This window comes from Triplophysa rosa, linkage group LG2 (assembly GCF_024868665.1).
Source record: "Triplophysa rosa linkage group LG2, Trosa_1v2, whole genome shotgun sequence".
Taxonomy (NCBI): Eukaryota; Metazoa; Chordata; class Actinopteri; order Cypriniformes; family Nemacheilidae; genus Triplophysa; species Triplophysa rosa.
Genome location: NC_079891.1, coordinates 8703350 through 8730620, shown reverse-complemented (window position 1 = coordinate 8730620; position 27271 = coordinate 8703350). Strand labels below are relative to the sequence as shown.

Here is a 27271-nt window from a genome sequence, read left to right as displayed (position 1 = left end):
CTGAATACGAAGGGTCTGTCGATGAGAAAGTCCATGGGCTATAAATAAATTTGCATTGTGTACAAGAATGTGTTCCTCCTTGCATCTGCTCCAGTATTTCGGGGTAGGTTGCAGTAGTGAGTCGCTCGGTAATGGGTGCATTAGCCTGGCCAATGGTGCTGTCTCTATTACAGTCATGAGATCTGTGAGATATGCATCACCATCTCCATCATACTTCTGATTTGTTGTATTACTTGGGACAAGGGTGCACAATATTTACAAATATATATCAAAGAGCAGCCTGAATATTACTGTTGTAAGGTTTTCATTAAAAAAGAACAAAAAACATAACAATGTACATTAAATATGATCTTCAAATGTTTGTAATGCTAACTTATCAAAGGTTACCAGAGCTGGAGGAAAGTAATTCAGTTATGTCATGCATGAAACTGGTTTTGACTATAAAACAACACTCCCATTTGCCTGCTTTGATACTAGCCGTAGGTGGGGTTGTGACATCCATTGCGGTATACTCGCCGGCAGTAGCTCTATTTAGATATTGCTGTCCATGCCTTTAGATGCCTACGGTTGTCTGCTAAAATACTATTCTACATCTACTTGTATACATGTCTGTTTATGTTGGCGCAGTCTTGTGTAATATCCTGAATTTTCACAGTGATTTGAAAAACAGACTAAAAGCAGGCCAAGGTTATCGTAATTACACACATACATAGCACAACTCCCACACCAAACACTCATTTGTAAAGAAATATACAAAGTTGACATAATCTATCAGACACCTACATCCTCTACAAGGGCATACACTTAAGACTCCTGTTTTGTATGAATCCCTATTCGTAAACCAAGAGAGATTTTAAGGATGACCTCAGCAAAAATCCAACATTTTTAACTTGTGACCGATGTTGAAAAGGCATTAGAAATAGCACCCCATCAATGTGTGTTGCACCCCATGAGGTGCTCAAATGGTAGGGTTGGATTTACAGACCGTTCTCTTAAGGGCAATTCACACAGGACAAATGGTTGCAATAAAAAAATAACATCTAAAAAGAGCGTAATACAAAGTTGAATACAATGCTTGGCCATTGCATTGCTAGTTCAGTCCCCATTTTATGTACTGTGCTGATAAATGGGTGACAACAAGTTCAACCATCTCTCAGCAAGTTTTTTTCAATCTCGGGCATGACAGTAGCTGACTTGAGAGAACGAATCATAGAAACCAGTTGCCCTCTAAAGTACACAGCAAATGTGCTGTGTTGCATTACAAACGTTTTGTTGCAATATTTTAGTAAACAACTAGAGGGCCTTTAAAATGAGAAAATACAGATGCAGTGACGAGACCAACAACAAAGCTGTGTCCTATGTGTACAGTTCTTTACCTGTCACTGCTCTCTGAATGATTGTAAAGATTCACAAATGATGAATCTTTGTGGTGTGGTTAACAAATGATGAAACACCAGCAAGGATTCCTACTCTATAATGCCCTAGAGATAAAACAAAAGCCCACTCTACTTTTGGCTCTTCATGGGTTGGTTTCGGCATTTTGCATTGGCTCTTAAAATGCATAGTATAACATAGATGCTGTGTCCTATGGCAAAGATATTGCACAACAAAACAGTCTGTGAATCCATTCTGATAGAGAGAAAGAAAGAAAGAAAGAAAGAAAGAAAGAAAGAAAGAAAGAAAGAAAGAAAGAAAGAAAGAAAGAAAGAAAGAAAGAAAGAAAAAAAGAACGAAAGAAAGAAAGGGTGGATTTTAGCAAATACATCATCATTCAAATGATTACATTTGTGTTAGAACAGTAACAAACTGAACATCCATTTTTATGTGTGTGAAACTCACAGAATCTGTCAAAGGTCACATTTACCCCCCCCCCTCAAAAAAGAAAAAATATACATTTTGCAAATCGCAAATGTTAATGGGCCTAAAAGAAATAATAAATAAATAAATAGAAATAAACACATCAAAAAAGAAATTGGATGCTAAGAGTTAGCTTTATTTTCTATATTAACGTTTTTCTATTTTTATTATTTATCTATTGGTGTTGGGGTGAAACGTGACCATGTTTTCGTGAGATTCACACTTGCATTGATTTTGCTCTCCATCTTTCTCTCTCTCTGAAACAAACACACTTCTATGCTCTGATTTGCACTCACACACAGTGTATGAAGGAAATGATTGCTGTGAATAGCTGCAGTAGACAGTCATGCAGATGTTTTAAGGAGATCCAGAGATTTGCAGGTGCACATCTTTGGACATTTATTACAGGGAAACCCTGTTAAACCCGAAGATGGTCATTTGTAATCCAAGTCAGTTCAGAATAATTAAATAAGAGAATAGGTTGGTTGATTTTAGAGGTCTACTGTAATACACATCTTTTATTCCAGAGAGAAGGACCAAAGGAGTTGTTTCCAATTTGTCGGTGTCCTCTCCAGACACACTGAGGTGTAGTTGCATGCTGATGCGACAGTTCCAAACATCTGAGGGGCCAGGCAGCAGGGCCAACTCCATGCCAAAGACCTTGAAGAGCTCCCCTTAGAAGGGGAGGTGCATGTTTAAGCATGTGCTTGTGTTTGTGTCCAAATTCAGATATTGTGTTTTTGTGCCATCACACATATACACACATCAGCTCTGGCGCCTTAAGCAGCGTGTGTGCGTGTGTCTTTGTGATTGCGTATGTTTGCATGTGTTGGAACATCCTAACGGCTGCTGTTCTTGATGGCTTCTTTAGCAGCTACAATCAGTGGAGTCAAGCTGGAGAGAGGCTTGGCAAGCTTCAGGAACGAGTGCTGGAAAGAGAAACAATGTTTAATAATCACTTTTAATCTCAATAATCTTTCACAGTTTTACAGTTATCCAGGTGTTTGTTACCTGTAGTAATTCTTTAGCCGACCCTCTTCGATCCACATCCATCTCAAGACAGCGGTTAAGAAAGTCTCTGAACACTGAGGATAGCCGCTCAGGATTTTGCAGTTCTGGAGTGCCGTTAGTTGCGATTAAATACAGGGCCTACCATAAAACGAAATGTTTAATGCAGTGTAACAGCTATAGAAAATTTTGCCCAGCCAACCCACGTTAATAAATAGTCCATAAAAAGAAAACTTCATTCACACTGATGATATTGGTCCACATTTTCAGCATTTACATTGTTTTGACCTCTCGGGTCTGACAAAATACATAAATTAAACTTAATTGTGTGAACATTCAACGTTAAATCAAAAACATTTATGCACCACCAAAGTCAGGGAGAGGTTTAACATTTAACCCAATCACGTAAAGAGGTCTTAACAGTGGACAGCTATTTAAAAAGCCAATGTTGGGGTTTTGAAGGCATAGTTGCACTACAGTTTTAGAAATTTGATATCTTAAGCAGTTCTAAGGGTTCCTACCCTGAGTGGGTTCTCATTCAGGTATGGTGGTTCTCCTTCTACCATTTCAATGGCCATGATGCCTAAGGACCAAATGTCCACTTTGGGACCATAGGCTTTCCGGGTCACGACCTCTGGAGCCATCCAATAGGGTGTGCCTACCATGGTGCTACGTTTGTTTTGCTCTGGAGTGATCTGAGCACAGAACCCAAAATCCGCTACAGAAAGAAAGAGGGAGAGTGATAGAAAAGAGGGTTATGATGTTGGACTATATTCAATAGCTGGAAAAGTTTTAACTAGATTGTTTGTATTTCTGGAGTGGTGGTTACCTGCATGCGCAAAAGTTTTATAACATAAACTTAAAAGCAATATTACACTAATAAAAAAAAATTGTAACTCACTGAGTTTCACTGATCCGTCCATGCCCAGCAAGATGTTGTCACTCTTAATATCTCTGTGAATCACTTGATTAGAATGAAGGAAGTCTAGAGCCTGCAGACACTATTAAAGAATACATATACAAAAGAGTAAGGTGAGAGTGTGTATGGTGTGTGTATTTATGTCATGCAATTTGTGCATGTCTGCTTGTATGTACCTCTCTGCATACTGCGGCAATCTGTCCTTCGTCCATGCAGGTCTCAGTTACCACATCAGTAAGTGAACCACCAGCCAAATATTCCATCACCACCCACAGCTCATCTCCTACCAGATAACTTTAAATAAAAATATGAAAATGATTTGACATATGTTGGTTCTTATTTAGTGCTCTGATTATTGCAACCCAGGCTCACTGGAAATACATACCTCTGCCTACATTTCTGCATAACCTGAAATATGTAGCTCAGGGTACAAATCGCTGCATATTTCTGGTGGAACGTCCACTAGGCACTTGATTTTCTCCATTCTGATGTGGGTTTATTAAAGTTACGAAGCAGACACTGCACTAGGTTAAAAAAAGTTAGAGCACCTAACCTCACTCCTACCCTAAGGGGTTGTGTCCACCGAGGCGTTTCTGCCAGCGTACGGCATTTTTTTACAATTTTGAAAAGTTTTTTGAAAATGCAAGCAGCTGCCGTTTTTTCTCCGTGCTCAGCGCTGTCGCTCTGGGTTTTTCCCATGCTTAGAGCTGGCGTTCGACTGGGCGCCCAGAGTTGAAAAATGCTCAACTTGGGGCAGAGCGCTCAGCTCATCTGCGCCTGCAGGGGTGTGTTTTCAGCCTCCTTTTCCAAAGCGCCTGGGCCCGGTTGCATAAAGCACCTTAAGTGTAATTTTCCCTTAAGTGTGTCCTTAAGTATACCTTAAGTTTTACTTAAGTTATTCTCCTATTGTCTTTGGTAAAGGAAAATAACCCGCGTCCGAGTCGCCCCCTTTTTCCGCGCGTCTACAGTTAAATAACGAATATACGCGCAGAAAAGACGCGAAATGTGAATCGTATGGGATGAATTCAATCTCAAAATGATTAACAAATGCATGCACGGATGTTATCCGTGAACGTGATACAAGTTACACTTGTATTTTACTATTCACAAACAAATGCCTTATGGTTTGAATCTGTGAAATTTAGATTTTAATAAACATGACGCGATTTGTACAAATAGAGACAGATTTGTGAATACAATGTTTAATTTTGTGTTCATGTATAATAATTTTGCGCATACCAATGAGAAGTTGTGTATTTGTGTATCCTGCAACGCGCGTCCATTCATCCTGTTCTGTACATTTGGATTTTGAGACGTTCTTTTCACGGTTTTCAGCATTACACAACCATGTACAAACAACTAGCAATGAATAAACCGACGCCTATGCGTTATGACCCTCAAAGAAATGTCTTTCATTTCGTGTCCGCAAAATTTAGAATTAAATGAATCTGCATGGATTTGTACAAACAGAGAGATATTTGTGAATCCAGATGTTATCTTTCGTATTAATATATCATAATTTGTGCACGTCAATAACAAGATGCGCATTTGTGGATTCTGCGACCCGCGTTCATTCCTCCTGTTCGGTTCATTTGGATTTTGAGACTTTGTTTTCGCGGTTTTGCATTGGACAATCCACACACACACAACTTCAGATCCTCGCACAGCCGTGCATAAACTACAGCCTACCACTAGATGGCAGTCTCACGGAACGATGCAAAGGTTCCTATATTTATCCGCCAGTCACACAAGCATGAACTGAAGAATATACATCAATAATGTTCAGTATCGTCTGCTTTGTAACCTTGAATGTAACCGCATCCGAACTGAGAAAAAACAAGCGCCTCTAGTGGATAAAATGTGCAGCAATTTGTACTTTGAGCTACGTATTTCGGGCTATGCAGAAATGTAGGCGAGCAGAGGAATGTATGGAGTGGCTCAGAGATGACGTATTTTTGTAGGCTAACCCGAAAGTAAACGCTGCACTGGTAGTCGCATTTAGCAACTTGTTAGCAACTGTCGTTTTAAAGACCCAATAAAGGTTAAAAAAAAATGAAAATATTTAGAGGTTTTGTTAGCCACAGACCTTATTTCAGGCGATTTAGGCTACCAAAAACCCAGACTTTGGGGCGATGGAACCAGAAGTCTTAAAACTTACTTTCGGGGTTTGCATACAAAAATATGTCATCTCTGCGGTACACAGTTTGCAATGAGCCTGTTGCATTATTTTAATGGTAGTTTTAATGATTTGATAATTTGTATGGCATTTCAATTTTAATTTACGGATGTTTATCTATTGCAGAGCTTTAAAGCTTTTTAACTATTAAATGTTCTAAACAAATATAGTATATCAAATTGAACCATATTATATATATTATACATAAGGGGCAGAAATTTCACACTTCAGCTGAAGGTTGTACCTGTCCAGGTAGTTCACTATGTTGGGGTTTTTGTTTTCCCTCATCACAAGAATCTCATTAATAATGAGTTCTTTCTTTGGCTGCTGCTGCAGGTTCATCTGTTTGATGGCCACCTGCACTCATCAAAAGGCATGATCAGTTCTCCCCTAATGTATTATATCTGCAGTGCACAAACCATTGATTTTAATGCATATTCCAAACTTTGTTTTTGTGTACGGTTACACCATTTGACATTTTAATTAAAAAAAATTGACAGGCATGAATGGACACCTATGTATGCACATACAACCTTGATGGGAATATTTCAAATGAATTGTTTAAAGTTAATACTCATTTTCATAATAATGATGTATGTATTCCTAGGGTCATAGCATTTAACATTTACCTTATACCTAAGAATAACTGACCATACGCTAAACATGTCAAATTATCTCACATTTTAAAGGGATAGTTCACCCAAAAAAGAACAATTCTATCAATAATTACTCACTCTCTAGTTGTTCCAAACCTGTAAAAATTTCTTTGTTTGGTTAATAATTGGACAAATGCTTGTGACCAAACAGTTCTTGGACCCAAGTGACTACCATAGGAAAAATGACAATGGTAATCAAAAGTGCCCCAGAACCGTTTGCTATCCTACATTCTTCAAAATATCTTATAACAAAATATTTTTTGGTAGTCAATGGGGTCCAAGAAATGTTTGGTTATAAGCAAATTTATACAGATTTAGAACAACTCGAAGGACAGTAAATGATGACAGAATTTTTATTTTTGGGTAAACTATTCCTTTAAAGAGACACTTCTCTGTGATTTCATCTCCTGTCACGTCTTTTTGCACAATTTTAACAAAATTACTCCTTAAATAGTGGTTACACCATAAACATTTATCTCGACTCACATGACTCCCCAAATTATTTATAATATTCAGAACAATGCTGTTCCATTTTTTTTAAATTTACTAATAAATAGATCTAATGTAAGATTGTGCTAAACCACGTAGGTATTATATTGATATTTTCGCATATTTTAAATCAAGTTTTTACGGTTCCACCACAATGACATTTTTGCAATCATCCAAAATTCTCTCAAAATGATTTAAAACCAGAAATGTCAGACTTTGTCCTCAGAAAAGAGAATGTACACAAGTAATTTCAGAATGTATTTTGAAATTTTAACCCTGTTAAAATTAATTAAACCATAGGGACACAAACAAAATATATAAAAATGTAATTAACCCATATGTAAACATGCTTACCTCTTGCCCCGTGGCAATGTCAATAGCGGTGTAAACTGTGCCAGATGCCCTGAAAATACACATCAGAGAAGCTGGTAAAAACTTTATTAAAATGCATGCCTTGAACATGTACATTATGCAAATACAAAAGGTCAAAGTTCAGCAATAAAAAATTACATATGTAGGGGGCTATCTACTTGTCTCTTATCTTGTCAGGGCACCAGTCCACAGATCAGGGTGCATGAATAATAGAGCAAGAGCAAGGGTGTAACTGGATCAGGTTATAGCTAAATGAACACAATCTTGGACTGATCCTAAGGTTATTTTAGTTTACTAAAATTAAAACTTTGAAAACGTCTCTGTTCATTGAAATCAAATAAAATATTGACCTACAAATTATGGGGGAAAACTTAACTAAAGTTAAAATTGAAATGTTGCATTAAAAATAAATTGAAATAAGTTTAAAGCACTAAAATGATAATAATAAACAAAAACTGAAATAAAACTAAAATAGAAATGAATTAATATTATATAGCAACATAAAAAATAAACAAATAAATTATAAAAGGACAAAAGCATATACAAAAATTGCTAAAACTTTAACTAAAATTAACATAAAAACTAAAGATCTAAAAAGAAAAGCTAATTAAAAAAAAATAAAACTAAAATGAAAACTATAATAACTCTGATCCTAACACAGTTTTACTTTATACAGGAAGCATCAGAAGCAAGTAAGCAGAAATCTGTCCTTTGTCTATGTTCGTCCAATACTGTAACTACACATTTGTCAAATTGTTATGACCAAAATGAGGTCTTTTTGACCAGTGGTTCTCAAACTGTGGTACGTGTACCAATAGAAGAATCAGAATCAGAAGAAGAATCAGAATCAGAAGAATCAGAAGAGCTTTATTGCCGAGTGTGCTTGCACACACAAGGAATTTTCTTTGGTGTTGGAAGCTTCTAGTACAGACATTCAACACAATGACAATACAATATAATAATATTTACAGTCTAAAAGATTCTAAAATATGCATATATAAAATAAAGACTATTTTACAGAAAATGGGGGATAATAACAACATATAAGAGACATTGGGTAGTATATAGTAGAATATACATATTAACAGATTGTATGTACACTTGTGCAAATGGATAATGTAGTAAGTAGAGGTAGTGTTATATACTGTATATATTATGTATAAATAAAATGTAGATATAATAAAGCACTATAGTGCACACTATAGGAGTAGTGGAAGTGGAATATTGCTCTTAAGGAGCAGTTATCTGTTTAGGAGGGAGATTGCCTGGGGTAAGAAGCTGCTTCTGTGTCTGGAAGTCTTGGTGTTTAGTAGAGGTACTTGAAGAGACCACTGGTGGTACGTGACACGTGACAGTGCTATTAACGTTAATGTCTAGCGCACTGATGCTCGCTTTCATAAGTTCCGACGACGAACGCCGCATTTTTTGTTTTGAGCCAATAGGATGTCGCTCCTATATGCGGAAGCATTTGTTACCGTCATTTGCCGGAAAGCAAGCATCAGTGCGCGCACAGTTCGAGGGATAACGGAAGCTAGATATTAACGTTAATAGCGCTGTCAATATGGATATTTCTCTTAAACAAACGTATCGATTCGCGCCAGAAGACCTTTGTTAAGACCACAGAGCCTTGTCGAGCCGTTCTTTGATCGATGGATGTACGTTTTGGACCTTCAAAATGTCAACACTCCCATTCTACCGCATGGAGGTAAAATGATACTTGGGATTATAACAACAACTGCATTGTTCTTCCAGAAGAAAATCATATTCGTTTAGGATGCCTTGAGCGTGAGTAAAACATGGGAAATTTTTGATTCAGTAGTGAAATATCCCTTTAAGCTTAACTTGACATTTTGGCTTGTTTTCCACACAGATTTATTTAATTTATATTGTTCTGGAAGATTTGCAATGAAGGAGAAAAGTCATATGGGCTAGTTTTATCATAATTTTGTTGATGGCAACTGTCCCCATCTACTTTCATTCTATTCTAAGAAACAGAGTTTTAATTGGTATGAAGGTTAACAAAATGAATAACATACATTTATGAACTTTAAACAGTCTCAGTTTTGCTTTGTTTTTGGCCTATAGTCACATCTAGGTTAAAGGACCAGTGTGTATTTTTTTTGAGGATCTATTGACAGAAATGCAATATAATATACATAACTGTCTTCAGAGATAAATAAAGACCTTACATAATGAAGCATTATGTTTTTCTAGATTTAGAATAAGCTATTTATATCTACATAAAACCGCGATCCGGGGTCCCCTTGCATAGAATGTGGTTGACATGTCGCCATGTTATTTCTACAGTAGCCCTAAACAGATGAACTGCTCTACAGAACACGTTTCGTTAATACGTTATCTCTTTCAGGAAAGAAGCGAAAACGTGACTACATCTTAATCCTCTCTCGGCCTTCGTAGTAGTCTACTTCGAAATGGAGGGGTGGAGTGAGCAGTTGGTTGCAATTCGCAACCTCACTGCTGGATGCCGCTATAAAAATTACACACAGCACCTTTACATTTTAATTTGCTTCTTTGTCATTTCTTTCTTTCTTCCTCGCCTTTTCTCCTTTCAAATCTTTCTCTCCATCTGTTTTATCCTACTTATTATTGCCTCTTGTAAGTCACTTTGGATAAAAGCATCTGCTAAGTGTAATCTAAATGTTATTTTCTTGTTTCCTTTTTAACTTTGCAATGTGCATCTGTGTGTGTGTGCATAGAGGAAGACCATGGATATACATACCCTTGCCCTATTTTCTCAAAACGTGTATATTTCTTCTTGGGATCTCCAACACTAACAATGCTTCCTGGAAGAAAACAGAGAGGCCTGTAATACTATATGTACGAAGGTGCAAACACACACAGTTGTGGGACAGGTGACCGCAGAATAATGAGAGATGCTCAGAGTTTGGCTCACAGTCTAAATAACTGTTAATGCTTGTGAATGACACAGACATGGATCTGGACATGTCTGTGTGCATCTGTCGTGACTCGTGAGTATGACCGCCAATGCAGGAACAGTAATCTCTGTCATTTGTAAAAACTGTAATCTCTGTTTTTGTACTTAGTGCTGTCACTAATCTGCATCATGTGTGGAGTCAAATGGAAAAAAGACTGAGATGATTCACAGAGTACAAAAAAAGTTGTAAAGGAATGTGTACAGGAATCCTGTGCATTTTTGTTTGTGTAAAACTAATTAATTGATTAATACAAATACTTAGACGCTGGTATCGTATCTAACATATTGTAATGTATTATGTGTACAATACAATTTAATATTACAATAAAGTCTTTCTTGAAGCTTTTATTTGTAGTTTTTATTTATATTACTGCTGGCAAATACACATTTCTTATGTGTATTTGTAGTAATCTGTAAGTAAAAAAACAATTAAAAGTTAAAAGGCTCTGTTCTTTCCTATATAAATACAGTAGTAATAAAAAAATGAATCGCCCAGCAAAGGATATTCAATAGCAATATATTTTTTAAATCAAATTAATCATTTGGGTCAGTGGTTCCCAACTTCAGTCCTCGAGACCCCCTCCCAGATTGTTTTAGAGCTCCGCTTCTAAAACGCATGATTCAACTCATTTTGTAGATGTCTCCATAATTTACACACTAACCAGTTGAGTCAGGTGTTTTATATAAGGAGATCTGAAACATTCTGGGAGGGGGAACCACTGATTTGGGGGATTGTAATCCCTTCTACACAATGTTTACTTGTGTATAATTGATCAAATCCTGAAGCTAAATACAAAATGCATGTCCACATACTTAATTTTTCCAGTATTTCTTCGTCGGTCATCTTGGATTTTTTCCTTTGTCGGTCAGTGTTACGATACAGTGTGCTGGACGTGTTCTCTGACTGGACCTGGGACTCTGGAGGGGTTGTGACCTCTTTGACAGGAGCAAGAGGTGCAGCCGGCTCAATAACAGAACGTGTAAAGATCTAGAATCACATAGATGGGGTAAAAAAATTAAGAGATTCTTGGGCCATGTCTGTTGTAGAAGAACAACAAAGTAAAAGATATAACTTCAAAAGATTTAAAGTTAAAACATGACTCTTTCAAGCAAACCTAACAGAAATCCCCCAAACTGTAAAAAAAAAAACTTAAGTATATAAATAAACCAGAAAATAAATAAATAAAATGGAAAATATATGATGATATAATGTGTCTCAGTGATCTACAAAATCAAATCATACTAACAGATTTGGTGTGTTCTGGTCGTGGAGCAATGATAGGTGGGACCTCATCATCTTCATCATCATCTTCCTCTTCGTCTTCCTCTTCCTCGTCTTCCTCTTCAGACACCGGTGGTGCAATAGGAGGTTCAGATGCTGTCTTAGCACCCTGCTACACACACACACACACACACACACACACGCAAAGAATGCAAAGAGGGCTGTTCAACATCACAGGTCACAAAGGCAACATTTTTGCACTTATTATGTCTGTTCAGTGTGTTTTTATTCAAAACATGTTTTATAATGTATCGATGGGTAGCCTAGTTGACGAATAATTCGTACATGTGTCCTATGGTGTGACATAGCAAAATTTATAAAACAAACTGTTAATATTGCATTGTTTCATATTATTTATATTTATCATATAAATTGGCATAAGAGAGATTTATCTTCAATGAGCGCTTTTCCACCATCACGCCGAATCGTTCTAAGCACAGTCTGAAACGGTTACAGTTATGTTTCCACGTGAGCCTGGTTCGACACGACACGATTACAAACTGTTCTCGGCTCGGAATTTTCAGCACGGTTCTATAACCGTGCTGAATCATGCTAATGAATGCGCGCAGAGCCGTTATACGTCAGTCTCTCGTGTTACCAAGGCAGCGCGTGGCGCGTTTGTGTTTACATTCTAAAAATTTCCGTTATCAGCCCTGCGGTGGAAAATGAAACCATTTACGTACCGGCTGGCATGGATCGGCACGGAGTGGAACGATTAAGCAACAAGAACGATTCGGTGGAAAAGTGCTCATTGTTAGTTTTTTTTTTAAACTAAATTTTACACAATTCAAGTCGCCATGTGCGTGTTTTGTTTTATGCCAGCTGCAAACATTTAAACCTCTAGAGGGCAGTGCAATATTTTAAGAATATCTGTATGTTTTAGATTGTTGTTTACTGACAGATGTAAATGGCGTTTAAGGGTACTTCTTGATCTCTCTGCTACACAATTAGTACACTGACAGTGCTAACATTACTAAAACGTAATAGCTAATGGAAAACATCCTTATGTTTTATGACCAAGAGAAATAGCGAGTGTGATGTAATTAAAGCATTGGTCATTGAAATTTCAAAGGTTACATTTACAAACATCCAAGCACTCACCGATTCTGATACGTTAATAAGACTTTTTGTTTTTGTACAAACAAAAAGTATTTCTGTAATTCTTTTTACAGAAACAGTTGTTCACTTAATTCAAATAGTTTCAAGTCATTTTTAAGCTCTTATTAAGCTGCTTCCATGTAATTGGAACGTTCCCACAATGGAACTGATTTAGATTCTGTTGTCATTGTGGCAGTTTAGTTCCTACAAAGATATCAAATTTTGGTCCACACACACAAACACGCACACACACAAGCACACATGCACACATGCAGGTCAGTGATGTTTTGGATCAATGGCCAACTTAAAACCAAATTCATTTATGTTGCTAGCATATCCAGTATGTTAAAAAACAGGGCTAAATCTTGTACAAAATCAGCAGCCATATGTGTGTAAAGGTCACACTCACAAGATTAAGCATCACATGGATTTCGATATTTGTCTTTGCCAGTTAGAAACTGGCAGTGAGCCCACAAAGTACTCTACACCTAAAATATAAGAGATTGAGTTTTCGGAGGTGTGCAGCACCTGGAGGTATGAGATGAATGGCAAAAGATAACACATACACACACTGGCATGCATAGCACTGTTCATATGGCTGTGTACTTTATGTTTAAATGGTGAACTGCAGTACAGGAAGAATCTGATAAGGAAAGCAAGTCCAGCAAGCAAATATAAACAGACATGACTAACATCTTAAAATATGGGTGGGATGACTGTCAATTAAGACCTATGTTGACATTAAAATTTCCTTCTCTTAAAGACCCCAAGAATTTAGAGTTTTGTGTATTTTACAGTACCCAATGTCTCTTGGCTTGGAGATCAAAATTCAGAGTACATCTACAGTATATTGTAGTTGACAGCAAGTGTACATCGTTTGGTGGGACAGCTAGTAGCAAATGTCAAATCATAGTTTTGTTAGATCTTTCATGGGGTCTTTAAACATAATATGTTGATGTATGCTGAACTACCTTTGTTGTGAAGCTAAGAAGCATTTTAATTGTGATATTACTTCAGGTGAGTAACCAGACATCGTCTGTGCAATTGTGAAGAGGCTCATTCAAGCCAAACGTGTATAAAGCCAAGCTTTTATCAATACAGGTTTGGAAAATCCAAGAAGAGATTTTTGAGAAAATTGTTTACAATGTGATGTGCTGCAATGCAGAACTTTAAGTTTTAGGTTTTAGAAATCATTGCAGTAGGTATAGTGCAAAACATTAACTTAAAGCCCCACGAATCTGGGCTGTATACCAGGCAGCTATAAAAAAAAAGCTTAAATATACAGTGTTGCTTTATATATATATATATATTGTGTATACACACAGTGTATTTTGTGCAGTACAAAACTAGACTAGTGCGGGAACATTTAAGGAAGTAGCCTTGCCAAATAATAAGATGCATCTTCAGTGCCGTACAGTATAAAGTACAAAGTTTACCTTGTCAAATAACGCGCTGCAGGTTCTAAGGCTGACAGGTGGCCCGGAAGACAGGAGGCGATTCTGAATGATGATAAGGTTGAGAACGGGAGGGTATTTTACTTGACACAAAAAAAACTATTTAAACACTACAAATGGATTGCAGAGAAGGTTTGGAGGGAAAGGTGTGAGGAAGGAAAACAGAGGTAAAGGGTGGTTCTGAGCATGGTTCTATATGTGAGAAAAATCAATAAGGGAAATATATAACTGTTTGGAGGGATATTAGCGGTTTTATATGTCATATTCATAAACTCGGATCATCTGTCCAAACAGTCTGTTAAGTTTGTCTGTTAAGTGCCATGTAAAGAATGAGCTTTTCCTCTGAAAATACCTAAACAGCTATTAAAGAACATGCATTTATATATGAAGCAATGTTGCATATTTTGAGTAACCTGAATGTCTTTAACTTTATGGCATGACTTTTAGTTCATGGAAACTCAACATGAGAAAAAATAGAAGTCCAGAGAACAGCATTTTGGAAAAGCTCCGTTTTCGTTAACAAAAATGCTGTGTCAGTGTGGACGAAAGGCCAAAACAGAGAGTAAAAGATGCGTTTTCAAACGCATTAGTGTGGATAGGTTTGTTTACAAGCATTCATCCAAATATCTTTCTCTGTGTTCATCAGAAAAAAAATTGTATACAGATTTGGAACTCCAGAGTGTGTAAATGAGGATAGAATTTTTATTTTTGGGTGAACTGTACCTTTAAGCTCTTTTTTCAGTTTTTCTTTTAGCAGTTGTGTTTACTGTTACTTGAACTTAAAACCTCAATGTGATCAATAGATGGCAAATCAAAATCAGTTACTAAAGTAACCCTTACAGAAAAGACACATGAAATTCACATGTGCAAAAAACACGTGTGATCACATGTGAAATGTGTGTTTTTGGAACATTTTGGTGTGAATTCCATGTGAATTCCCACGTGAAACCCATGGGATAACATGTAAAAACCCATGGGATAACATATGCGACATGTCTCCACATGTGATCACATGTTCTTCACGTCCCCACATGTTGCACATGTCATCCCATAATGGGATGTTAAACACATGTTGTATACATGTGATCACATGTGAAAAACATGTGAAATTCATGTGTCTTTTCTGTAAGGGAATGGCCACAGAATATATCATTTAAAGGATTGTTAATACTTAAATTTATCTGATCTCTGTTGTAAAGTCACCACCGTAAAACTCAGAAGAGTAAAACTCTTCTGTTACTAAGGGAATTGTGAAAATGGGTCCTTTTATTCATAGACAAACATAATCATATGGGCTGTGAACATTTTATAGCATGTCTAGTATATTATTCATGGGGATATGGAAATACTGAAAGGTGCTTTGAATCATGAATCATTTGATTCATGAAGGTGAACTCGAAATTTAAAATGAAATGTTAAATTGGAAAGAATAAAAACAAAACTCACCAGAGTATTGGTTGCAATGTAACCATGAGCAGATTTATCTGAAAGCATGAAATAACAATTCTATTAGTGCATAAATAGAATAAAAATGTTGCCTTTTTTATTCTTTATGAGAAATGTTGTTAGAGGAATTGTTAAAAGCAGTGTCCTTCATCTCTTCAGTTAATTCTTTATTTTTTAAAGTCAAGTAAAATCTTCATGACTAAGCAACTTTTGTCAGTCTTTTTTGGCCGGTGGGAGTGTTGAAAGCAGTTTTCCATTCGTCACCTTGCCTGACCCGTACGAGATGGTATGCTTTCCGCAGGTCAAGTTTGGTGAAGAAGGATGCTTCTTGCAGTAGCTCGAACGCTGTGGCCATGAGAGGAAGGGGATACCGGTTACGAACCGTGATAGCATTGAGTCCTCGGTAATCGATACATGGGCGTAGCCCTCCGTCCTTCTTGGCCACGAAGAAAAATCCTGCTCCTGCTGGGGAGGTGGAAGGATGAATAAGACCCGGTGCCAGAGCATCCTTGATATAGGAGTCCATGGCGCCTCGTTCGGGGGGAGACAAAGAGAAAATTTTGCCTCTGGGGGGGGGACATGTGCCCGGAAGCAATTTGATGGAACAGTCGTTGGATCTGAGGGGTGGTAACGTGGTGGCCTTCTGTTTGCTGAAGGCCATTTTGAGGTCATGGTAACACTGGGGAACTCGGGACAGGTCGATGGGTTCTACATTCTCGGGAGAAGGGCCGGGGGAATTAGAGAAGATACAGGTGGCCTGGCACGTTGGGCCCCATTGCCTAATCGACCCCACGGACCAGTCGATGTAAGGGTTGTGGTCGTGGAGCCAGGGGTAACCTAGGATGAGGGGGAACTCGGGACAATGAATGATGTGAAAGCTTAACACTTCCTGGTGTTGGGAAACTGCCAGCCATAGAGGGGCAGTGGCTTGGGTAACTAACCCAAGAGGTCCCAGAGGTCTCCCATCCAGCGCTGTGACCCTCAATGGAGTGGCTAGAGAGTCCGAGGGAATGCCGTTCTCCTTCGTCCAGGTACAGTCCATGAAATTTCCCGCGGCCCCAGAATCTACCAAGGCTCGAAGGGGTAGCTCTCGATGGTCCCAGGAAAGGGTGACTGCTATGAGCAAATGGGAGTTGGATGGATGGGAGGAGTTTATGTTCCCCGTCACAGTCCTCCCTGGGCTGCACGGGACGGGAAGTTTCCCTGGAGCTCGGGGCAGGCAGAGCGGAGATGGCCCGGTTTGCCACAGTACAGGCAACAGCGTTCTCTCATCCGGCGATCCCTTTCGGCCTGGGAGATGCGGGTGCCCCCTATCTGCATGGGCTCTGGAGAAGCTGGTGGGAATGGAGGTGGGAACTCGGAGCTGGGGCTGGTCGGGAAGGGACAGAGAGGCCTGCGACTGAGTTCCCTCTCTCTCAGGCGGTTATCGATGCGTGAGGCCAGCTTGACAAGAGACTCGAGATCATCAGACGGCTCCCGAGTGGCAAGCTCATCTTGAATGGCGTTGGAGAGACCCCTCAGGAAACACACCCTGAGCGCCTCATCGTTCCAGCCACTCCCTGCTGCAACCGTGCGGAATTGGATGGCATAATTGGTCACACTGCGACGGCCCTGTTGGAGAGTCAGAAGCTGTTTGGACGACTCCGAGCCACTGGTCGGGTGTTGGAAGACTCTCTTAAACTCTCCCAAGAAGGCAGAGTAACTGGCGCGGCAGGAATTTTGGGCCTCCCACACCGCAGTGGCCCAGTCCAGGGCTCTCCCGGACAGCAGGGTGATGATGTAGGCCATCTTAGCCCGGTCCGTGGGAAAGGAGGAGGGCTGTAGTTCAAAGCAGAGAGCACATTGCGTTAAAAACCCCTTGCAAGAACTCGGGTCACCTGAGAATCATTGAGGAGGTGGAAGACGGGGCTCAGCCAGAGGATTAGCTGCCACAAGCATTTGATTTGCAGGGCCGGCCGGGGCTGCGTGGGGAAGTCGATCAGACATCTGTCTTATGGATGCCAGCATCTCCGACAGAAGTTGCGAGTGTTTCGCCATGAAGGCCTCTTGCTGAGCCAGCATGGCTTCATGATGCTGGACTGCCCCCTCGTGGTGAGACAACCTGGCAATGACATCCTGGGTACTGGCTGCCTCTGGGTTCATGAAGGCTCCGAGTTTCTGTCAGGACCCAGCCTCAAACTCGGGTCTACGGTGTTAGAAACCGTCACTTAACCGGTTGAGCCACTAGAGGAGGGTTGGACCCAGAAGGTTAGGCAGACACAGTAAGTCTCGTAAAGAAGTTTATTGGACCAACATATATTCCTTCAGGTAACGAAGAATAATTCCACACAAAAAAGGTAGAAAATCCACAAAGTAAAAAATGGAAAAAAATCAGGAATCCCAAAAACAAGGTCCAAAAAATCAAAAGGTTTCTCGAAGGGAAACACAAAAGGGTACTTTCCGAAAGGATAACGTCCACCGTTCCACAATGAAGTCCACGGGTAAGGGGTACACTTACTCAAACTTGGAGCGAGGAACTAAAGAAAACAGAGGGCTTAAATACCCTGGTGGAAACAAGACAATGGTGAACCCAATAACTAAAAACTAAGGGAACAATGGAACCAAACAAAAGCACAATGGGGGCCTCTGGTGGCCAAAACAGGTAGAATGTTGACAACTTTTACACATTTATAAACTATTGATTATTACAAACATTGTATAAGTGAGTAAGAGACAGAAATAAAAAGGCTTCAAACCCAAGACTAAAAAATGATAAAAATCATGAATTAGACACAATTTAAAATTAGAACAATTTACCCTTTAAACTTATTTATGTGTTTTTTGATACAATTTAAGATGAAGAAAAGTTGCCTTAATGAAAAATCTCAAAAAGTAGTGTGTATGTGGGTGTGTCTCACCCCCTGATGTAAAGCTCATGTATTTCTGGTTGTTGACGGTCTCTTTGGAGTCATAGAACTTGAGAACATCTATAACAGCCTGGGGATTTTTCTTCTGTTCAAGCTTTGTAATATTAGACGTTTGCAATAACCTGGCCCACTGCTCTGGAATACCCTGTGTTCGTAAAAGACACAAAAAGTACAGATACAGTAAGTAAATAAAAATATTTTGCATGCCTCAACCAAATTAGTAATATCAAATGCATATAATGTTTTATTTTTAGTATTGGCCAATGTTCTGCACATTATACATATGGTCTCAAATACTCATGACTAATATCGAATGTCCAAGCAAGCACAACAGGCACACCAACTGTCATAAAAACACACAATAATAGATATCCATTCCAAACACACACATTCTCAACCCCTGAGATCTTTGGGTGAACTCACAGTGAACTCTCCAGTAATTGCGTCAAAGCCAACGTGGATGGTGTGCTCGAAATCAGAGGGCAGGGATATCTCAGGACGCTCTTTCTCCTTCTTCTTATTGGCTGTGGAATAGAAAAACGCACATACTTTTGATGGTCTGATGGAAACCCTTGCCGGGCTTTCAGATACAAGTAATAATCTTGCAAACATTACTGGGGTGCGCCAGTGTAACTGACACCTGATTATGACAATAAGGGAGTCTAGCTTCTCATTCTAGCTTTTTGAAATGCAAAAAGGCACCTTTGTAAACGCCTAGATATGAAAACAATGAATATTAATTGGGTCGTGCAGCAGATGTGGTTTGGTAACCTATTGGGAAAGTCCAGTCAAGTAAATTTAAAATTCATCAGCCAGGTGGTTAATTCACCAGCTGATTATTGCACATCTATCAGCGTCTGCCTTTTAGCCCTCAGAAATGCGTTTAAAGTATGCTAATTCCTATTAGATAACATTAAATTTGCTTCCAACAATCAGTGTGTGCAAGACACGTCACAAAACATGTCAAAGGACAGTGTCAACACACTTTCCCGAATACCCATTTTGACTAGTTTTTGGACCTGACTGTAGTGTTTGGACCTGCAGTGACGAATCTAAACTTTACTGTGAATTAAGACTGTACTGAAACTGTAGAAGCATCATTCATGTATAAGAGAATACTTCCATAATTCTAAAGCAAACAGTGACACCAGTGGTGTAGTCAGGGTCATACGCACGTATACGCCGTATGCTTACTTTATCCACAGCGCTGTTTGCGTATAACAACTTCTAAAGATTTATATCTTATATAATAGGAGCGCATTAGATTTATATTATAAAAGGAGCGTATACCCAGTAGCATTGTTCACCACCACGCAAACCACGCAAATGCGTAGGGCCCCGCAAGCTTGGGGGCTCCCTAGTGGCTACGAGCGGTAAAATCATTTGACGCTTGATTTAGACACTCAGATATACGCAATGAAGTGCACGTATCAAAGCGGTGCTCAAAAGCGAAAGAAAGCAAAAGAAAAGAAATCTAATACTAATTTTACGAATATTGCAAAACAATGCTATGAAAAGAAGCATGAAAAGAAGAATCTTACACCTTTTACTTTCTTATAATGTAGCTAAACGCATTCTGTATTATTCGGAATAAAATAAAGGACACTTTTTCATCCCAAAAACCAAGAAGGTTTATTCTTATAACAAACTGTAGAGAATTTTGTGCTGTTATGTGGTTCAACGTAAAATAAATCCAGTTTATATTTGTATGTATATATGTCTCATTAATTCCATGTACTCAATACTGCTGTGCAATTCAAACAAAAATGTTAGGCAATGTGTGGGGGGCCTCAGGTCTTGACTTTGCTTAGGGCCCCCAAAATAGTAAGCACGCCCCCTCCGTATACCCACTTGCTTTCCTGCTTAAAACGGTAGCTTTCCCTTTAACTGTATCGCCCTTTTCTTTATTTTGTTTTTAAACTCACGATTCTTTCATATAATGAGTGCATTTCTTAAAATATACACAATATTACCTGCGGCCCCGCCTGGTATAGTACACCACTTTTTTTGTTACTACATGGTACACCACTGAGTGACACAGCTTGCAAACACACATTTATGTGTATAAACAGTTATTTCCTACATTATGACTTTTGTCATGACCATGTAAAGCCGTTGAAGCATGATATGTGGATGTAAGCAACAGATTATGTAGGCCAGGGGTTCAGGTCTGGAGGCCCCCTTCCTGTTGTGTTTGGCTTCAACAAACCCTAGAGGTTAAATAGACAAAGATATAACTACAAAAACTGAAAACATGGAAGATTTCTTTAATACAAAAACAAGTGATCATAATATTTTGAGGAATGCATTTATGTTTTTGTAAGGTGGGCAGTTGAGAAGAGAATCTATGCTGATGTGTTTTGCTCCTTGCACCCTCAGGGCTGAGCGGCGGAATGAATAACCACAGATCATGTTACAGTACATGACCCTGAGAATCAAGGATGGGTCCTTATATTGCTGTTACTGGTGTGCATGCGAGTGGACGCATCTAATGGATTCTTTTATGTTGTAGTGATAAGCAGATGATGTTTTTGACTTTGAATGAAACATGGACATTTTTGTTTGAGTCTACAAACCAGTCCAGCTGCATACTGTAGCTCTTGGCCCAACAAAATTACAAGTAAGGCAGGCAGACATCCCCATATTTTTCTTCATATTCAATGCTTAATACAACATATGAATGAAAATGTGAAATGGAGTATTTAAATTATGCATGGACCTTGTGACTACGAATACATTTCCAATAAGATTTCACTGGATCATATAATGTTTGAGTCACATTGAAGGGGTACTTACTTTTGTCTCCCCCTGGGAAAATGGACCTGAGACGGGCTTTTTTGTTTTTCTCTTCTGGAGCCATTGGAAGCGGTTTAGAACTGTGCACTGAGGAAGGGTCACGGGAACTACTGTTCATTCTCAAGGGGGGGGCAGGTGGTTTCTCTTCAATATCGACACTATCGGACATGTTTAGCTGCACTCACTATGACCTGCAAAGAGAGAGAAAATCATTGTAAGGTGACGGTCTTGCAAGGTCTATGAAATGATTTACAAAGTCTTGTGTGGAACCACATTAACATGAATAGACTGAACTTCAGTGTCTGAGTTTACTGATGCTCTCATGTATGGGAGCAAAACTTATGGTGGTTTTTCTAATATAGTATTAGATTTTAGTTAGTTATTGGTCTCATGTATTTTTCTGATACAATATGGACTATGGGTTTGTATGAGTTTGAGCACTTAAACACCTGCAAGCACACCAAATATTTGATCACACTAAGACAGGGACTGCACATACACCACACATACTTTTGTAGACATGTCTAATTTATAGCACAAAGCCATGGACACTGGGTTGCTCATTATTACACTAAACCATGAGCTCATTATTACATTAAATCATGTGCCAGAGTAAAACTAAAACTGATGGTAAATCATGTATTGTCCGAAAGCCCCGGAAAGGTGTTCGGAAAAGTGTAGGTTAAAGGGCACATCATGATATGTGTTTTTCTTTTAAAAATTCGAAGAGGCGCTCGCCACGATTAAATTTTAATAAGGTAAGCCGGAAACATAACTGTGGCGAGCGCAGGAAGGGTGGGCCAGGTGGGGGGACGGGCTAACAAAAAGATGATATCATGTGAAACCTGATTGGTGAACAATGTGAAAAACAACTTGAGATTTCTGTATAAAGTATGGAGCCAGATGTGTATTTGTTAGATCACTTCAGATGAACTCTGAATATCTCACATTGTTGGCTCAAGCAATAAAGGCATCTGGAACCTTTGTCTGTGAGATTTCTTTCTGCGTTGGATGGCCGATTCGCCACAACAAACTCTGCACCCATGTTCAGACATCAAGTCATCACTCTTATGTAATTTTATAAGATACATATAAATAATATAAAACAGTGTATTATTTACAGTTTGTTTTCTAAATTTTGCTACGTCACACCATAGGACACATATGATTTATTCGTCAACTACCCACATACAACCTTTTTTCTCATTTCCTCATATCTGAAACATTTATCAATTAAAAGCAGCTAGTATAATGTATGCACTGGAGAGTCAAACAGTAAAGGTAGTGTATTCAGAACATAACCAGAATGTTTACAACGAGGCTTTTTAACACATTTGCTCTCCCTGTGAATTTGTTATGCATAAACCCAAGCACACACACAGACACACAGACACACACACACACGCACGCACGCACGCACGCACGCACGCACACACACACACACACACACACAGTAGATTCATGTCACTTCATGATACTGCCCATAACCTCATGTAAATAGGGCACTGATTCTCAGTTTCTGTGTGGCCAAAAATGTCACATAATATTCTTAAAATTTCCTTTCAATAAACGCATCAAACTAACAAAAACGTAGCCCTGCCCCAAACACACCATTGGTTGCTACGTCAGGTCACTCTAAAAAACAACTTTTTAAACGTGCCACAGAGTCACAGACATTATCCGTCAACCAATAAATTGGTTAGAGGGTTTTATTTGAACACTGACATTTTTTTTACATTTAAGCTTTTAAACATTTTAAACATTTACATTTAAACAAGGAACTATGCATATGTTTAGAAACCACTGAACATAACATTCATCAGAAGGAAACACACAAATACACACAACCCACACAAATAAACACAGACGCCATTTCTGTAGCAATCAATTGTAATTAGACTGCGACCCTCTAGCATGGATTTTTGCCATTAGGAAACCATTATGTATATACCATGCATGACATCCAACAGCCTGTCAGCACAGCTTTTTACAGTATTCAGGCTAGTATCAAACATTTGGCGCACACATACATACACCCTCCCATGTAAAAATGATTTTGATTTGCCCACTGCTTTCAGTATTTTGATCTTGTTTTCTAGTAGAGCAAAAAAATCCTATTGGAATAAAAATGATGTTACTATAAACTCACATTTTGTACACATAAATTCATATCCTTATGTATAAAAGTTTTAATTATCTAAAAATGAATGCACCATTCAGCATGGATCTAAAATTATTTTTCCAATGGGGTATAATTTGCTGAAACAAAACGAGATATGAAAATTGTTTTTGCACTGCAGTAGTTTAGCTAACAAGCAAACTCAGGCCAAAGTCTACAATCATTTTAGTTCATGTTTAGGCGTGGTGTCTAGGTAATACCACGTTTATACCATCAGTACTGATTTGTAAGGTTAGTGAAGTGTTGCCTGACTCGTGTAACCAACAGCTGCTTTGAATAGAGCCAGTAGCTAGTGTCTTGTAAACCATATATGCATAAATGTCACCTTAAACATATATCAATAGCACTTGTGTATTTCAGTTTGGAGAGGAAAGTTGCGTTTATATAAAGGGATCTTTTCTCTCCAAACTTAAATAAATACACAAGTGCTACTTACTGAAATTGTGTATGTATTTATTTGATATTGGCTTGATTTTTTTATTCTGGTTGGTACCGCTGACAAGCTCTAAACTAGCGTCTCAAACTAACAACAATATTCATCTGTTTGCAGTTTATTCTGTCTGCAGTGAGAATCTAGGTGTGGCACAGACTCTTCAACTGTCGTTTTTCTGGCCCAACCGGAACTCTCAAAGTACGAGAATTCCCTTGTGTGGGGAGACAGAGAGAGCCATAAACCAAAACTGCTTAAGCCATTGCTGCTAGTCCTAATGTGGCGTTTTCAAATTAGTAACAGGGCATGGACACATCTTTCAAAATGGCAATGGCAGATTCAGAATCAATAATGTAACATTCTACTATGGACATTTCAGCGGCAACAACATAAATGTAATGTAGCCCAAATATAAAGTTGTTGAGTAGTTTTATTGTAATATAAATAATTAAATATATAAAATTAAATATAAATAAATTATATTATATTATAACCAAAAGTTAACTTCGTGCCAGGCGCGTGCGTCCAATAAAACCATCTAAAAGTGATATCACACTCCCAATTGTACTATTATGGCTGGTCATCAGCACACTGTGACAGACTGCGTGTGTATGTACATTTATATATTTATAACCTGATATCAAAACAAGTCGTAAATATTTTACCAACACCTTACCTCACCCCAAACCTTAAAATCACAGCCGCAAAGGCTGATTTTGCTAAAAACTCGAGTTTCATGATTCAATTCAATTCAATTTTATTTATATAGTGCTTTTCACAATGTGCATTGTTCCAAAGCAGCTTTACAGGAGCAAATAAGAAAAACACAGAAAGGTAAAACACAGCACAGTGCATGGTGTTTATAGACCAAGCAAGATCATTCTAATAAATAATATCTAATAAATAAATGAATAAATAAATAAATGCAGTCTCCCGGTGAGCATGCCAACACTGCACTGCTGTGGCGAGGAACCCAAACTCCAATGATGAATAAATGGAGAAAAAAAAACCTCGGGAGAAACCAGGCTCAGCTGGGAGGGCAAGATCTCCTCTGACGTGTCATAGCTGCACTCAGTGACCCCGACCAAAGCCACCGAGCAACGTCCACGAAGAACAGGGAGAGCCCACGAGCCGCGACCCAGGAAGCCCCACCCGCCGAAACCGTGCAGGTCCAACCCGGTCCCATTCCGCGATCAACAACAGACAACAGAGGGACAACCAGGGAAAAATAGCAATGGCATAATCAACTTTATTTCTCTGTTGTCCGACATCGACCACAAAACAAGACCAACCAGACCAGACCCACACAGTCCCAACAAATGAAATGCTCCGAACCACAACCAACAAGCCCCCTACAAACACCCACCCAGCAACCTCCAATCAAAGTCACTGAGTGCAGCCATAACTTCAAACTGCTGTCATGTGATGTAAGTTTAGCATTAAATACCAAGTATTGTCAATTTAGCATTAATGTGACAAGTAGTCCGTCTTGGTCAGTGGTCAGTCAGTCCGCAGGCTCTCGCAGGAGGATGGCACGGGATTTTCCGATGTAGCTGGCGTAATCTCTAGTTGTGGATGGGCATATGACGTTCATCTGGGCCTGGCGGAATCTCTCCCTACCTCGGGATGGGCATCCCGAGGCGAGGGCAGAAACAGAAAGAGAATAATTAGCGTAGCTGCTGTTCATTAGCTATGTATTAGTGAATGCTTGGCTGAAAAGATGTGTCTTTAATCTAGATTTAAATTGGGAGAGTGTGTCTGACCCTCGAATAGTATCGGGGAGGCTATTCCAGAGTTTAGGTGCTACGTATGAGAAAGCTCTACCCCCTTTGGTGGATTTAGTTATTCTAGGTGTTATCAAAAGCCCGAAGTTTTGAGATCTTAGAGAGCGTGATGGGTTGTAGTGTGGTAGAAGCTCTGTTATGTAGGTAGGGGCTAAACCGTTTAAGGCTTTATAAGTAATTAAAAGAACTTTCATGAGTTTCATGAGGTGGCAAAGCAACGATAAAAGGCTGCCCTAACCCCGTCCCTAAACCTAACGTCACATATCTCATTCATATTATCAAAAAATATGAATGAGATCGTAGGAAATAGGAATTCACATGAATGAGCCACCTTGTAAAATAGGTATGAATTCCCATCTGATTGCGTGGATATATACAGTGTTGGGCAAGTTACTCTAAAAAAGTAATGAATTACTAGTTACTAATTACATATCCAATAGTGTAATTAGAGTACTGTACAAATTACTCTCTCCAAAAGGTATTTAATTACTAATTACTTTCTATATCCTATATAACCTTGATTAGTTATGTAAATCAAGGATAGACATTAAAGAGCCCTTTTAATTCATTCAAATAAATAACAAACTACATAAAGTAGTATTACTAACTGACCAAAGTATTACAAAGGTGAGAATTATTCATTAAAGCACGGATTTTAAAGTTTGACTGAATTTTGATGTCAATTCCACTATTGCACACACATATATTACATATAGTATTTAGTTTGATTACATCAGAAGTAACTGTAATTAAATTACTGAAAATGTGAGTAATCCCTTACTTTACGTTTTCAAGGGGAAAGTAATTAAAGTACTGTAACTAATTAATTAGTAACTAGTTACACCTAACACTGATATATATTTATACATATTAAAGATATTAAGATATATTAAAATACTTTGGATTGAAAGTCGTGCTGGGTGACACGAAACAATTTGTTATGACTGACACGAAAATGACACGAATTAATAGATAACAGTTTGTGACAATGTCACGAATTCCCTTGAGACTGTGTTGTCTCTAAAGTACCTAGGATCACCATGTACATTGGTGGTTTTGAGCCCTATTTCTAAAGGACATGGTTTGGAACTATTGAATATAAATACTATTCTATACTATTCAACATTGTATAACTACCATCAAACCAGTGGTGGACAGTAACGAAGTAAATTTTCCTGAGTACTGTACTTAAGTACACTTTTTGAGTATCTGTACTTTACTTCAGTATTATTTTTTCTGAGTACTTGTACTTTAACTTCACTACATTTGAAAGACAAATATCATACTTTTTACTCCACTACATTTATAAAAAGGTCCAAAAGTAGAAAATGGTTTCTATGCAGCGGGGTTTCCTGTGTGCGCAATTTATCTGGCTTGCGATCTTCCAGGACCTTTTACTGTTGCCAAGTATTTCAGTTTTTCTAAGCTCGCGGTTTTCCGGCAAGCTTTGAATGGCCATTTGG

General features: G+C 38.5%; 1 protein-coding gene across 2 annotated transcripts in view; it reads right to left on the bottom strand.

Annotated features, from left to right (window-relative positions):
• Positions 1-287: 287 nt before the first annotated feature.
• The window catches only part of LOC130565160 (serine/threonine-protein kinase PAK 3), a 45669-nt gene continuing 18685 nt past the window's right edge, over positions 288-27271 (bottom strand). Inside the window, exons 2-16 of one of the 2 annotated variants that reach the window (XM_057351746.1) lie at positions 21416-21606; positions 19043-19143; positions 18611-18764; positions 15714-15751; positions 14250-14312; positions 11681-11827; positions 11247-11421; positions 10218-10281; positions 7460-7508; positions 6205-6317; positions 3961-4078; positions 3767-3866; positions 3387-3583; positions 2869-3006; positions 288-2786 (exon numbers count right to left, since the gene is read on the bottom strand). In XM_057351746.1, the coding sequence (XP_057207729.1) occupies positions 2697-2786; positions 2869-3006; positions 3387-3583; positions 3767-3866; positions 3961-4078; positions 6205-6317; positions 7460-7508; positions 10218-10281; positions 11247-11421; positions 11681-11827; positions 14250-14312; positions 15714-15751; positions 18611-18764; positions 19043-19143; positions 21416-21584 (1716 nt within the window). In that variant the 5' untranslated portion in view covers positions 21585-21606 and the 3' untranslated portion in view covers positions 288-2696. The remainder of the gene's footprint in view (positions 2787-2868; positions 3007-3386; positions 3584-3766; positions 3867-3960; positions 4079-6204; positions 6318-7459; positions 7509-10217; positions 10282-11246; positions 11422-11680; positions 11828-14249; positions 14313-15713; positions 15752-18610; positions 18765-19042; positions 19144-21415; positions 21607-27271) is intronic. The other variant, XM_057351752.1, reaches the window with a different exon arrangement.